We start from the raw sequence: 15,517 nt of genomic DNA on the forward strand, positions 1-15,517 counted from the left end.
ATGTTTTCTGGTCACCCATATGGGTTGCTTGCTTCCCTTTTCCTGTCCTGCAGGCTCAATAAAGAGAGTATTATCTGGATGTGATTCCCCACTGGCAAAAAAAGAGACCTTGCAGCTACAGAGAGAGAGAGAGAAAAAAAATTAAAAATAAAGAAACTTAATTTCCTTCAGAAAGGTTTAAAGAATTTGCTCCATTAAGCGTTTGCAATATGAAGTTTCATACTCGATATTCTAAAAATTGCCCACACATACATTCAAAAATTTGACCCAAAGGTGTGTATGTATAATATATATGTTATGTCAAATTTTATCATTGTATTATGTAAATAAGATCACGATAAACGCAAAATTATCCTTGGGAGAATATTTAACTTTTTAGAAAATCCAGCTTTCAACTGAATGTTTGTTTGACTTGCTTTCAGCAGGTCTAATATTTGAATCCTGTTATCAGATTCTCTCCCCTCACCTTCCTCCCCCCTCTCCCCCCCCAGGTATTTTATAGGTTAACAGTCAATTGAGTTTTTTTTTGTACAAGTTAATCTTGGTCAAAATGAAGTCCCACAACAAACTTTTTAAAAAACAAAGTTTGACAGATTCGCCAGATAATGGGGTGTGTTTCTTTTGATGGTGATTAAACTCCTCGAACCCTGGTCTACTCACGGTGTTGTTTGACTCCCTGTTGCCACTGGCCCTGTAGCTAAGCTGTGGGATCCTAACGATTATTCGCTTGGAATTTGATGCCAGCGGATGTTTTACAGGTTCAGGGATCCAGCGTTCAAAAAATAACAGAAAATTGGGAGATTTCTTTTTTGACCTTTTTCTTTCCTCTTTCTCTTTTTCTCTTTCATTCCCTCTCTCTCTTTCACCCTCTCCATCTCTCTTTCCGTTCCCCCCCTCCCAATTAGACACATTACAGTGTCTCTGCTCAAAGGTGTGAAATAAACATTATCACAGGTGCTCCACGATTGACGGATTTGACAAAACAGCTCCAATAAAACCGACACCCTCCGCCATGTTGATTGGCGACATGGCTGAAAATAGAGTAATTCCAACTTTTTGAGCAGTTCCCTTGTTCTCTTTCCCTGTCTCTTATTATACTGATTTTTCACAGTCGTTGCCCCCTAGGCATATAGGGGTGGGGAGTGGAGGGGAGGGGGGGAAGGAAAATTAACTACAGTCTTTACTCTGCTTCCAGCAGGACAGTTCTTTTATCATCAGATATGGCTCAATAATGCAGCCAGTTACAAGTCCCATTTCAAAGTAGTCTGGCTTTTAATAACATTTGTGTATGTGGCCAGAGCAGGAAAATAGCTCTAGGCCAGAATCAGGAATTCTGCCTTAATTTTTCTTTATCTGGAACTACAGTTATGAAGTTGGCTGGTGCTTAATTAAGTCTTGACTGGAAAAACTGGCTGTTGGTTAGGCTGCAGCAACAGGACAAATATTGTTTAAGGCACAGATAAACATGAATTTGGAAAGTGATGAAGGTGGACTAGTGAATTTGCCGTGGCTCAGTTGGTAGCACTCTTGCCACTCCGGAGACTTGAGCATAAAACCTACGCTGACACTTCAGTGCCATACTGAGGGAGTGCTGCACTGTCGGAGGTACCGCCTTTTGAATGAAACATTAAACTGAGGCCCTGTCTGCCCCCTCAAGTGGATATAAAAGATGCCAAGGCACTATTTCCTAGAAGAGCAGGGGAGTTCTCCCCGGTGTCCTGGCCAATATTTATCCCTCAATCAACACCTCTAAAACAGATTATCTGGGGTCATAATCACATTGCTGTTTATGGGATCTTGCTGTGTGCAAATTGGCTGCCATGTTTCCTATATTACAACAGTGGCTACACTTCATAAGTACTTCATTGGATGTAAAGCACTTTGAGACGTACTGAGGTTGTGAAAGGCGTTATATAAATGCAAGTCTGTTCATCCTTTTTTCTTTACAATTGAGTCGTGGCAGCTGTCACGTTTTGGAATTTTTGTTCTCTTCTCAAAAAAAGGATTGTGGGATTTGGGTTTATGCTTAGCATTGGTGTTTTAAAACATAATTCATCTGGACAGGTTTAAAAAGAAAGGCCAGAGGCTGCAGGTATTGAATATGTGTATTGAAGCCAGATGGGCCAGTTTGTGGAATTCACAAGTGATGCAATGAATGCCAGTTGTTTGATCCTGGGCCTGTTGGTCTGGGTGGTCCCCATTCATCTTGAGAACAACGGGGGGAGGGGGGCGGAATGGAGATAACCAGTTTTATTGGCAGGCCTACTGGCAAATCATTATGAGGAGGAAGTCAGTGTGCCAGCCCTCCCACCTCCTGGCTGGGGACACGTGCAGGTACACATGAGCAGTGAGATTTTGAACTGAGGACTGCAGAACACAGCCCTTGGCCCAGGACTGGAATCTAACAATGCAGGATGTTAGTTCTTGAGGTTAGAAGTATTTTGAAAGAAAGGTGATGCCAAAAACTAATAAGTTAGCCCATGAGCAGGGACAGAGTGCGTGGGTTATTTTGCCTGGAGAAGCAAGATAGAACCAAATAAGAGGAATTTGCTTTGACCGTTACTCAATATTCACCAGCTTTCAGTGAAATAAAGCAGCTTAATGATTCATATCAGCCCTTATCTTACCGTGTTTCTCAGTCTGCGTTCAAAATATTGGAGGAGCACAGGTGGTTGCAAGTGTGGATGGCTTGATGTCCAATGGATCACAGTGGGTCTATTGTTAGGCTGTAATCCCCCTCCCTGGCCACTGTCTCGGGCTGAACCAGACTGTTCGCAACCTTGGCGTTCTATTTGACCCTGAGTTGAGCTTCCGACCCCATGTCCTCTCCAACACCAAGACCGCCTACTTCTACCTCCGTAACATGACCTGTCTCCGCCCCTGCCTCTGCCCATCTGCTTCTGAAACCCTGATCCGTGCTTTTGTTACCCTCCAGACTCTACTATTCCAATGCTCTCCTGGCTGGCCTCCCCTATCTTCCACCCTCCGTACACTTGAGCTCATCCTAAGTTCTGCTGCCCATATCCTAACTCGCACCAAGTCTCTTTCACCCGTCACCCTTGTGCTCGCTGACCTACATTGGCTCCCAGTCCAGCAACGCCTCAAATTTAAAATTCTCATTCTTGTGTTCACGTCCCTCCATGGCCTTGTCCCTCCCTATCTCTGTAACCTCCTCCAGCTCTACAACCCTCCGAGAACTTGGTGTTACTCCAATTCTGGCCTCTTGTGCATCCTCAATTTCCTTCACTCCTCTGTTGGCGGCCTTCAGCTGCCTAGGCTCTACGCTCTGAAATTTCCTCCGTAAATCTCTCTGTCCCTCCACCCCTCTCTCCTCCTTTAAGACGCTCCTTAATACCTACCTCTTTGACCAAGCTTTTGGTTGCTTGTCCTAATATCTCCTTATGTGGCTTAGTGTCAAATTTTGTCTGATAACGTTCCTGTGAAGTGCCTTGGGACATTTTACTAAGTTAAAAACGACTTTTAACGTGGAAGCAATGAACACAGATTTAGTCTCAGATCTGTACTGCATAAAGAATTAGAGCATAAGGACATAAGAAATAGGAGCAGGAGTAGGCCATACGGCCCCTCGAGCCTGCTCCGCCATTCAATAACATCATGGCTGATCTTCGCCCTCAACTCCACTTTCCCGCCCGATCTCCATATCCCTTGATTCCCCTAGAGTCCGAAAACATATTGTTCTCAGCCTTGAATATATTCAACGATTCAGCAGCCACAGCTCTAGGGTAGAGAATTCCAAAGATTCACGACCCTCTGTGTGAAGAAATTCCTCCTCATCTCAGTCTTAAATGGACGATCCCTTATCCTGCGACTACGCCCCCTAGTTCCAGACTCTCCAGCCAGGGGAAACAACCTCTCAGAATCTACCCTGTCAAGCCCCCTCAGAATCTTGTATGTTTCAATGAGATCACCTCTCATTCTTCTAAACTCCAGAGACTATAGGCCCATTCTGCTCAATCTCTCCTCGTAGGATAACCCTCTCATCCCAGGAATTAATCTGGCGAACCTTCATTGCACCCCCTCTAAGGCAAGTATATCCTTCCTTTAGATAAGGAGACAAAAACTGTACACAGTACTCCAGGTGAGGTCTCACCAAAGCCCTGTACAATTGTAGCAAGACTTCCTTACTCTTGTACTCCAACCCCCTTGCAATAAAGGGCAACATGCCATTTACAGGAATTGAAGAAAGAAAAGATTAAAGAACCTAACGGGACATTATCCCTTAATTCACAGTTTTGTTGATGGTCTGTAACATTGATGTTTTTCCACCATCTATGTACTAAGTTTATATCTTTTTTAAATATGAGCATTTCTGCCATCCTGCAGCAGCCATTTTGTGTTTAGCTGAGCTAAGTCGACTAGAACTATGTTTTCTCTCCCCGATGACTCCATTTGCCAAGTACAGTGACAGAGGTAAAAACTGAAAATGCTGAGCAAGTCAGGCAGCATCTGTGGAGAAAGAAACAAAGTTAACGTTTCAGACCTTTCCAGGACCTTTCTAGGAAAGGTCTTCGACCTGAAATGTTAGCTCTGTTTCTGTTGTGGTGCTATCAATGGCTGCAAACTGCATTTTGCGTGGGTGTTTCGGGGAAAGTGTGCCCCTTCCTTTCCACCTTACATTGTGACCCATTCCCCCTACCTACCACATCCTCAACCCTTTTGAGCTATCTGCTCAATCCATTTATCGTCCCCTTCCCCTTACTCTGTTCTCATTCACCTCATCCTTAACCCTTCAAACATTCCCCATTCCTACTTGATGCTGACAAGGGCAAATGTCAAGAGGCCAGAAACACCCTTACGCTCAACTAGTTTCCCCCTCCTCCCCTCCCCTGCTACCCTACCCCACCTATCTATTAACTTCGGAGGCTTTGTTTGCTTCAAAATTCAATTTGTTTTTTTTAACAAATCAAATTAGAATGAGGAAAGAAACTGCCTCTCTGCCTTTCTCTCCAATTCTGTCTTTTTTTTCTCTGTGTCTCTGTCTGACTGTATTTCTCTCTCTGTTTCGTAGGTGTTAGAAGTTAGAATCTCTCTCATAAGTGTAAGCTATTAGGACTGACCTTTTCTAACTGCCAATAAATTCCCCCACAAACAAGAGAGAGTTCACTCAGCTTTTGTCACTTTGCCATTAGGATCTTGCGCTCATGATACAATTTTCTTCCTGTTTGACCATGCTCAAAATTTGTAACTAGACCATAAACAGCAAACAAAATGGATTTGGTTGATGGAGGGAGGAACTTTATTTTAAAAAAACCTGCAGGAAAGCAGTTAACATACTTTAGAGTTCTGCGCACAGTCTGTCTCAATGTTGGTTCGATGTCTGGTATTGCAGGGGAATGTTAATAAATAATACAAATAATAATGTGGCTTCAAAATAAAACTGGTATTTTTTTATTAATCGAAGTAACATTGTATGAAGAAAAAGTCATATCTTTTTTCCTCTCTCCCTCGTTCTCCCTTGCTCTGACCTCTCCCTCCCTCCACTCTCACTGATCTCCCTCTCTCTCTTTCTCTGACCTCTCCCTCTCTCTCCATTCCTCTCCCCCTCCTTTGCTCCCATGTTCTGTGTTTTTAAACTTCTGGTCAAACACAGCCTGGGAATAAGCATTTTATATCGAATATTTCCCCCTGGGATAACGTCAGTGAGGTTTGCTGAGGAGCAGAGGTGAACCCCTGACCCGGTTTGGACATTCTTGAGCTTGGTTTGCCCTCCTAGCTTGCTCCCCTTGTTACTGCCATGTCGAAGGAAGAAAGTGAAAGAGTTTCCACATAAGACATTTCCTTTATGGCTCCAGTTCCTTCGTTTCCTGAATTGAAAGAAAAAAAAAAGCAACAGTGCTTTCATAAATCTCCAGAGGGCCCCAGAAGTAGCACTTCAGCATCAGTTATGACAAGGTCAGCCTTTACTGGGGTTAGAGACAGAGGAAATCAAACCGACAGAGAGACAGACCACGTGCAGAGTTCTGTAAAATATGTTAACTGCTTTCCTGTGGGGTTGTGGGGGGGGGGTGGGCGATGGTGGTGGGGTTTAATAAAGTCGCTCCCTCCATCGACCAAATTCGTCTTGTTTGCGTTTAGGGTCCAGGTACTAATTTTGAGCACGGTGAAGCAGGAAAAAAATTTGTATCGTGAGTGCAAGATCCTAATGGCAAAGTGACAAACGCTGAGAGAGCTCTCTCTTGCTTGTGGGGGAAGCATGTTGTTACAGCTGTTCAAATGAAACTTGTGATCATTTTTTTTTCTGGTTAGGGCGGTATATTCTTTTCCCTCCTTTCTGTCACAAAGGCACTGACTCATGCACAGGGTTTGGTTCCACGGACGCAGTCTGCCCTTACTCAAGGAACCGTTTTCTTTTTGTGTGTTTGTGTGTGTGTGTGTGTGTGTCCCACTCCTGATGTGAGGGGAATGTGCACCAGAGGTTCAGGCGCAGTGGTCAGGGCGCCCGATCTGCGCCACTCCTGATTTTTCCGTCCATCGAGACAGACGATCGGAAAATCGGAAGCCTCTTGAATCGGGCCCGTCTGATTCTCCAGTTTGCGTTCCTGTCGAGGAAGACTCCAATTTGGGAGCCGAGTCTCCAAGAAAAAAGTTATCCTGTTGAGCTCCGGCAGCTGTCCGACAGTAAGGGGGCAAAGCAATGGACCTTCCCTTGTCAATGAGGTAGCACTTTTGCCTCTGAGTCAGAAGGTCGTGGGTTCAAGTCCCACTCCAGAGACTTGAGCACAAAATCCAGGCTGACACTTCCCAGTGCAGTACTGAGGGAGTGCTGCGCTGTCGGAGGTGCTGTCTTTGGGGTGAGCTGTTAAACCAAGGCCCCATCTGCCTTCTCAGGTAGACGTAAAAGACCCCTTGGTGCCATCTCAAAGAAGAGCAGGGGAGTTCTCCTTGGTGTCCTGACCAACATTTATCCCCCAATCAACACCACTAAAAACAGATGATCTGGCCATTATTACATTGCTGTTTGGGGGAGCTTGCTGTGGGCAAATTGGCTGCATGTTGCCTACATTACAACAGTGACTACACTTCCAAAAAGTACTTCATTGGCTGTAAAGCTCTTTGGGATGTCCGGAGGTCGTGAAAGACACTGTATAAATGCAAGTTCTTTCTTTTCTTTTTCCTTGTCCAGTGTCTTCATGCATGCACTTTCTAAAAGGAATCGCTAATGATCAGGAGCCAAAACCACAGCAGATTTTTTTTTTCTCCCTGCTCCTCCCTAGCCCAAGGGCAGTGAGCAAATGCTGTCACTTCCACCACCGCTCAAGGGGAGGTCAGCTGATGTGCGACATAAGCTGAGGCTCAAACTTGGGACTTTGCAGGGCTGCATGGCTTAGCGCCACATATCTTTGCACTGAGCCTCCATTTTGTGGACCAAAACCCTTGCAGATCAATAAAACTCAGACATTGGTCACAAAATACTTGCAGGGTGGAAAAAAAACTCCATTCATTCGGGTTCCGAGTCAGGAAATGGTCAGACTCTGAAACATATCCCTTTAGCAGAATATGCATTGAAGTTCAGATCAGGCTCACAACCAAGAGAATGCAACGTCTTCATTGGATTCCAGAGTCCTTGAATTAGTTAAGTATGAGACTCCCAACATTTGTTGGATTGTGGCGGGCAGGGATGTGAGCTCATAAGCATTGCATTGGGAGGTGCCAAAAACCTCCAGTTACCGATTGTGATTGCTGCACTCTAGAAATTAATAGAAAATAAAAATTAAAACCCTGAAAAAAACAAAACCACTAGCACTTTAAATTCTTGTTTTTTTTTTCTTCTGATTCATTTTATTTCTGAAGTAATTTTTAAAAATCATTTCCTGCTTCTCTTCCTCTCTCTCGAGTCTGTATTCTTTCACTGTCTCTCAAACTGACTCTTGTATATTATCACTGGATCAGGATTAATTACTCCAAACTTCTTCCTTCAGATTTTACTGCTCTTGATCTCCAGTTTTGACCTGTCTGGAAACTTTCTCTTCCATTCGTATCAATGTGACCTCAGCTCACTGCTGCTCTCTTTGATCTTTTTATTTACCAAACTGTATCACTTGGTCTCTGTCTCACTCGGTGCCCTCACACCCGTGCTCTCGCACCCACTCTCACTCGTCCATGCTCTCTTGTACACATACTCTCGCACCCTCGCTCTCTCGCACCCTCGCTCTCTCGCACCCTCGCTCTCTCGCCCCGACTCTCTCGCACCCTCGCTCTCTCCCGCCCTCACTCTCCCATTCTCGCTCTCACAAATTTGACTGGAGCTGTTTGCTTTCCCTTCGGAGGCACTAGTTGCAGGTTCTACATTAGTTGGTCATTTTAGTGTGTGGATCTGTCAGTCCAAGTTACGTTGTAGGAAGTATCTCAGACTGTAGTCATTTTGATGATAGCTGTCAGATCCAGACCTTTCTTACACTTCGCAGTCAGAGCAGCTCAAATCTCCCCACCCCTCCTTTTTGTGTGCCGCTTTAAAAACACTCCTCTTTTTGTCTCCCTTCTCCATTCCTTGGCCAAGAAGGCAGACTGACGGCCTCCTCCCAAGCGTTGGCTTAGTCGCCCTCCCTGTGGGTAATCACCTGGCTCCAATTGGCTCCTTGCCCTTCCCAAATCCCGATGTAATTTTCCTGGGAACTTCAGCCATGGCTACAACGTGTGGGAGCAGCATCATACTGGGACCACCACGGTTTGGTTTCATGGTCGCTTCATGTGTAAAACATTAACTGTATCATTTCCCACATCAGCCATCCCGTTAGCTTCTCTGAGAGAGACTGCTAAGTTTGCTCTAATTAGCAAGGAACTTTCCAGCAACCACCCGTGTGTGGAATGTTATTAGTGTAAAACTATCCCGTTTGATGGGATTTTCTTCATTTGGGAGGGGGGAGGGGTGCGGGGAGATGGATTATCACATTACCCTTTCATTTCTGGAGCCTGGCTTTAAATCCAGACCAAACTGATGGGATGAAAGTTCCCTCTCTCTGCTAGATGTAAGTGTCCGAAGCGAAGATAGAACGGGCTCGACCTCGTTCCTTGTGGGCTTGAGCTCACTGCACAAACTCCCCACAACTTGACACAATGTTGGCAGCTTCTGGGAGAGGTCACAAGATGACTGGTGTGAGAAATGAAAAAAATGTTCAGCTAGCCAATTTTTTTTCCCACTAAAAGAGCAATTGAATTGCGGGGCAGATTACCAGGAGGGGCAGTGGAACAGAAAGTCATGGGAGGGTTTGAAAATGGACTGGATAAATTCTTTGCAGCCTAAGATTATTAGTTCTAGAAGCACAGTAAGGAATCCTATGGGAGGTTGGAAAGGGCTGGTTAGATGGACCAATGGTCTTCCCCTGCCCAAAACATTATTATGTTACTAGTGGGGAGTCACACAGGGAGTCAAAACCAAGCGTAGTCTTTAGGTGAGGCAGAGTTGTGGAACAGGGGATAATTGGATCAGGATTCACAGAGGTAATTCAGTCCCCGTTTTAAAATCGCATATTCTGTCCTTATTTTTATATTAACATCTTGAATTCTTATGTCTGCATTTATAATGGAAGCTGCCTATGTAAACCTGTCACATTGTTACATTCTGCTGCCAGTGGTGGGAATGCAGCATCTCCACTGGCGGGAAGGTGCAATTACAATGTGACAAGTTTACATAGGCAGTTTCCATTATAAATGTGCACATAGGAATTTATAATAGTAAAAGTTGATAGGCAATACACACAGATGTATGATTTTTAGTGGGTATTCGCTTCTGGTTACAATTTTGCTACAGACAAAGAAGGAAGCGTTACCCTGTGTACCTACCCTGAGAGTGCTTGATGCTTACAATCAGTGCAAAAAAGCAAGGGCATATTCCACTCCCCTTCATGGACGTCCCTGACCTCAATGAACATAAAAATGCACAGCAAGGGGAGGGATTTCACTTGTTCGTTTAACATCATCCGTCTTTTGGAGGAGCTTTTAAACCGAAGTCCCATCTGCCCTCTCAGGTGGACGTAAAAAATCCCATGGCACCATTTCAAAGAAGAGTTCTCCCGGGTGTCCTGGCCAATATTTATCCTTCAACCAACATCTAAAACAGATGATCTGGTCATTTATTTCATTGATGTTTGTGGGATCTTGTTGTGCGCTTCTTGGCTGGCGCGGTTCCTAACATTGAAACGGTGACTACATTTCAAAGGTACTTAATGAGCTGTAAAACGCTTTGGGACGTCCTGAGGTCATGAAAGGCATGATATAAATGCAAGTCTTTCTATTTTTGCTTTTTATTATTAACTTAACAATAAAATAAAGCACTTGGATAATTCTTTTCACTGGTAACTGTTCGAAGGTGACGAGGGTAATTTTCCGAGTTCGGGCTGCCGTGCCGGGAGTTTTGCCCTTCCAGACTCGGGAAATGGCGGCTCCCCCTGGCTGGAAAATGGCGGACGGCGCACCTGTGCTTCGCCGATTACGCACTGGCAGCGGAAAACTGGCCCTTAAGAATACTCAGTCACGTGTGAGCTTATTGTAGCTGCTTTTTGAGACGGTGATGGGGCCTCTCGTGGGTCGGGTTGCCAAGCTAGCAGCAGATCTGCCGATTACGGTCAGAAATGGCTGCTTCAAATGCGCCGGGCATCACCGGCTGCCATTTGTTTTTTTTATATAACTGGTTGTGATCTCTCTGCCCGCCCCCACACACACACACACACACACACACACACCGAGGGAAGGAGCAAGGGGCAGAAAAGAGCTGATTGAAACATTAAAAGGATTCGATAGGCTAGATAGTGACAATCTTATATTTACCATCCCCTAGTTCTGGTCTCCCCCACAAGTGGCAGCATCGAGAACAAGGGGACATAATCTTAAAAATTGGAGCTGGTTCTGCTGAGGGAAATCAGGAAACACCTTTTTCACACAAAGGGTAGTGGAAATCTGGAATTCTCTCCCCCGGAAAGGCTGTGGACGCTGGGGGACAATTGGAGCTTTCAAGACTGAGGTCAATAGATTTTTGTCTGGGAAGGGTATCAGGGGATATGGAGCTAAGGAGGTGAATTGGAGTTGGGTTACAGATTGACCATGATCTAATTGAATCGGTTAGCAACAGGAGTAGGCCATTCAGCCCCCTCGAGGGGGCTGAATGGCCTACTCCTGTTGCTAACCGAGAGGGCCGCTTTTTTTTTTGGACCAGTTGGCACATGGGCGTTTGCCTCAGTGTCGCTGCTGCTGCTCTAAAACCTGCGTCCCTTTTGCAAAACGGCACCGACGGCATTAACTCGTGGAGGAACCGCAGGGTAAACCCACCATTAATCTTCACGTCCCCCAGGGGCTCCAGCGTGGACTCTCTGTGGTTAGCGACGTTCCCCTCTCAACCCGACCTGGCAGGGAGATGCTGTTGGCTGCCGTCTGAGGCCCTTTTTTATAACAGAGCTTGAATAAACTGGGAGAAGCGCAGATTGAGAAAAAAAAAAGCCAAATTTACAAACAGTCCCAAAACTGTTTTTGTTTAATTGCGTTGCTTAAAATAGTGCAGCTGGATATATTTTGTTTTTGCGGATTCAGCAGTTCTGATAATGAAACGGAGCAGACAGTTCAGTGAATTACGTTATTAGCACCAGATGTTACCAATATTAGGCAGGCCCTTTGAAGGAAATTGGAATTCTCAATGTAGTTTAAGAGCTGCTTCACCTCCAGACTAAACCTCTGCAGAGCATTAAAAAAAAATACGACTTGTTTGAGAATTGAGTTAGTTAGATGAGAAAGCCTGTTTGGATCCGAGCTATAAGTCATGATCCTGTCATTTTGAGCTTCATTCTGCTTGTTGTAGGATCTGTGGAGGGTGCGTCATTTGGCTAGACGATAGGAAATTTTAAACTTTTGCACCCCTGCAGTTAAGAGTGTGCTGACTTGGCAGCGTGACATTGCTGTACGGTCTATACAGCTTCTCGAAAAGGATTAAAGGGCTCGATTTCAATCTAGCTTCAGCGACAGTCTTGCTCACTTTTTAAAGAAGGAAGGAACTTGCATTTCTGTAGCGTCTTTCTCGACCCCAGGACGTCCCAAAGCGCTTTACAGCCAATGAAATACTTTTTGAAGTGTCGTCACTGTTGTAATGTAGAAAACGGGACAGCCAATTTGCGCACAGCAAGATCCCACAAACAGCAATGTGATAATGACCAGATCATCTGTGTTTTTAGTGAAGTCGGTTGAGGGATAAATATTAGCCAGGACACCAGGGAGGACTCCCGGGTTCTTCTTCGAAATAGTGCCATGGGATCTTTTACATCCATCTGAGAAGGCCGACGTCTGCTTTAACGTCTAAACCAAAAGATGGCACCTCCAACAGGGCAGCATTCCCTCAGTACTGCACTGAAGTGTCAGCCTGGGTTACGTGCTCAAGTTTCCTGACTGGGACTCGAACCCACATCCTGCTGACACAGAGATGAGAGTGCTATCAATGGAGCCGCAGCTGACACATTTTATGCTCTCTCTCCTCCTCCTGACTCTTGCTGGGGTACGTCAGGCCTCTGGAAATTCACCCAAATACCAACTGAGTGCCAACAGCCAGTTCAATCATGGAGATCACAGCCAAATGGGGTACGATGGAGTAGTGGTTATGCTGCTGGACTAGTAATCAATAGGCCTGGCCTAAGAAGCCAGAGAACTTAAGTTCAAATTTCACCGTGGTAGTTTGAGAATTTGAATTCGGTCAAAAAAAAAATCTGGCAATAAAAAGCTGGTACCAGTAAAAAGTGACCATGAAGCTGTTGGATTGTCAAAAACCCAACTGGTTCACTAATGTCCTTTAGGGAAGGAAACCTGCCGTCCTCACCTGGTCTGGCCCATATGTGACTCCAGACTCACACCAACGTGATTGTCTCTTAGCTACCCTCTGAGGTGGCCTAGCAAGCCACTCGGTTGTATCAAATCGTATCACCACCTTCTCAGGACAACTAGGGATGCGCAATAAATGCCGGCTTTGCCAGCGACACCCACGTCCTGAGAATGAATTAGGTCATCCTCAGGGCAAACCAATCTTGGAACGTGGGGACCATAAACAGGCATTAGGCCCCTTATTTGCAGATGCAAAGGGCCTAATGCCTGCCCCAGGCGTGGGTAAAGGACGCATAGTTTTTTTTTTCCAATATGGTGGCCGGCGCACTTCGGGCCGGAAATATGCACACGCTTCTTGCCCGCCATATCGGGGCTTTGGCAGTCGGAGGAGCGCCCAGAAAAATGGACCCTGCGCGGACCAGTTTCTAGTCCTATGATTCTAAAAGCTGACTCATTCAGACCAGCTGTGTGCTCTCTGTGGACTCTGCCCCCAGTGGCGGCTATTATATATACCAGTGTCGCCTCTGGAGGTGCCAGTTAACCTCATTAAGAGGGTCTAATTGCCGCTGGAAGCAGCAGAGTGACCTCTTTTACTTTACTGTACCCCTGGGGAAGTCTGGCTGTAAGCCCAGTATATCAGAGAGAGAGCCTCATTGGTGGAAGCCAAGTGGCTGATTGGTATGGGGTAGAATTTCTCGCATGACACTAACTGGCAGGGGCTGACTTCCTTTCCAAATCAAATCCATCTGGAGAGGACATCTTATAAACACAGAAAATATTTTCCATTTGAGCATCTTCAACCCATCAGGGAGAACATCCTGACCCTGAATAGATTTGCTGGATGAAAGTTTATCTAATAGTGAGTCACTTGGAAGTATACCCAGGCTGGAGGGGTGAAAAATGATGACATGATATATGTGTGGGTATGTTTATTGTTTGTATTTAGTGGAGCTAATGTTGCTCACAAGCTCTTCTTAGTAAAAGAACGAATTCTGCTAATGTTTTGAAATCAAAACTCACGGCATCATGTCCTACTCTAACTCATTTATTTCCAGGACCCCAACACTGGGCAGTGTCTCAGCCTGCATTCCTCCTGCAATCCACTGGCTTTTAAAACCCAAACCTAAATACTGCTTCTTGGTTTACCTCAATGCTACACTGAAGTGTCAGTTCAGTTCATAGCACTCTCGCCTCTGAGCCAGAGGTCCTGGGACCATCCCCCACTCCAGAAACTTGAGCACACAATCTAGGCTGACACCTCAGTACAACACTGAGGGAGTCCTGCACTGTCAGAAGTGCTGCCTTTTGGATTAGACATTAATCTGAGGCACCTTCTGCCCTCTCAGTTGGATGTAAAAGATCCCTTAGCAATATTCGATGAAGAGCAGGGGGAATTCTCCCGGTGTCCTGGCCAACATTTATCCCTCAACCAACGCCATTAAGAACAGATTAACTGGCCATTTATCTCGTTGTTGTTTGTGGGACCTTGCTATGCACACATTGGCTGCCATATTTGCCTACATAACAGTGACTACACACCATTGCTGTGAGGTATTTTGGGATGTCCTAAGGATGTGAAAGGCGTTCTATAAATGCAAGTTCTTTTTCTTTGTTTTTCTATCTTTCTTCATCGCTTTTCAATCTTGATGGTGCCCTGGACTAGGTCCCTCAATGAAAGAAATTGTCAATATTAACCTTCCCCTTGGGGCAATACCCTTCATCTATTTCTGTTTTGTTGGATGAGCTTGTAGAATTTTTTCAAAATTGTAATAAGATTTCTTTTCACATTCATGTTTTGTGCATGTTCCAGGGAGCAGCACTTCAGTTCTTCCTGCCCCCCTCCCCGGTAACACAAAGTAAGATGTTTAATTACACCACATCAATGTCTTGCAGGAGAAAGAGAAGAAATACATGTTGCCGCTTGATAACCTGAAGCTGCGAGACATAGAGAAGGGATTTATGTCCAGCAAACACATCTTTGCTCTCTTCAACACGGAACAGAGGTATGTTGTCTCCATCTATCTGTCACTCTATGTGTTGAAGATTAAAGATTTGATAATGGGGAGGAAAAAGAAAAGAAAGGACAAAACTGGCTGTGAAGGAAAACTGGCCTCCCAGACTGAGGGCCAAGGTTGAATGACAAAGTTCACTGCCATTCAGTCTTGGTTACCCTCCATCCCATGGATGAGTCGCACTGATCCTCGGTCAGTTTTCTGGATGCAATCCCCTCTGAGTTGTATATCTGCATGGATTGGGGAAGGGGAAACCGCCTTTTAGCCGATGTGACCTGGCATTGATTATTGGTTTGGGGAGGTCTATGGCTGAGGCCATTCCAACCTGCTGGAAGAGGATATTTCACTCACAGGAAGAGATGGAATAAATGGAAAATTACAAAACAAAGAAGGGCACTCCATCTAAACCAGTTGGCAAATGACCTTCACTGGCAAATTCTCACGATTTGGATAAAATTATGTCTGGTAACCATTTTATATTTGAGTCTTAATCTTTATTCATATTTTAGTGGTAATGGCAATCAGGATTGAATTTACCTGCAGGCATTGGAAGCAATTCAAATGTCATGAGTATGAACTGATGGACACTGCTTATGGCTGAAAGACCCATTTTGGCTCTTTAAGTATTTGTATGTCACAAAATGCTACAAAGTGTGGTTTATTTGCTTTGTAACATTGCTGCAACCCTTCTG

General features: G+C 45.0%; 1 protein-coding gene across 1 annotated transcript in view; it reads left to right on the forward strand.

Moving 5' to 3' along the window:
• Positions 1-15,517, forward strand: part of LOC137300648 (dynamin-1) — a 185,596-nt gene that overhangs the window by 128,526 nt on the left and 41,553 nt on the right. Inside the window, exon 15 of the mRNA XM_067969871.1 lies at positions 14,707-14,816. Within this exon, the coding sequence (XP_067825972.1) occupies positions 14,707-14,816 (110 nt within the window). The remainder of the gene's footprint in view (positions 1-14,706; positions 14,817-15,517) is intronic.

The sequence above is a fragment of the Heptranchias perlo genome, chromosome 31 (assembly GCF_035084215.1).
Source record: "Heptranchias perlo isolate sHepPer1 chromosome 31, sHepPer1.hap1, whole genome shotgun sequence".
NCBI classification, from domain to species: Eukaryota; Metazoa; Chordata; class Chondrichthyes; order Hexanchiformes; family Hexanchidae; genus Heptranchias; species Heptranchias perlo.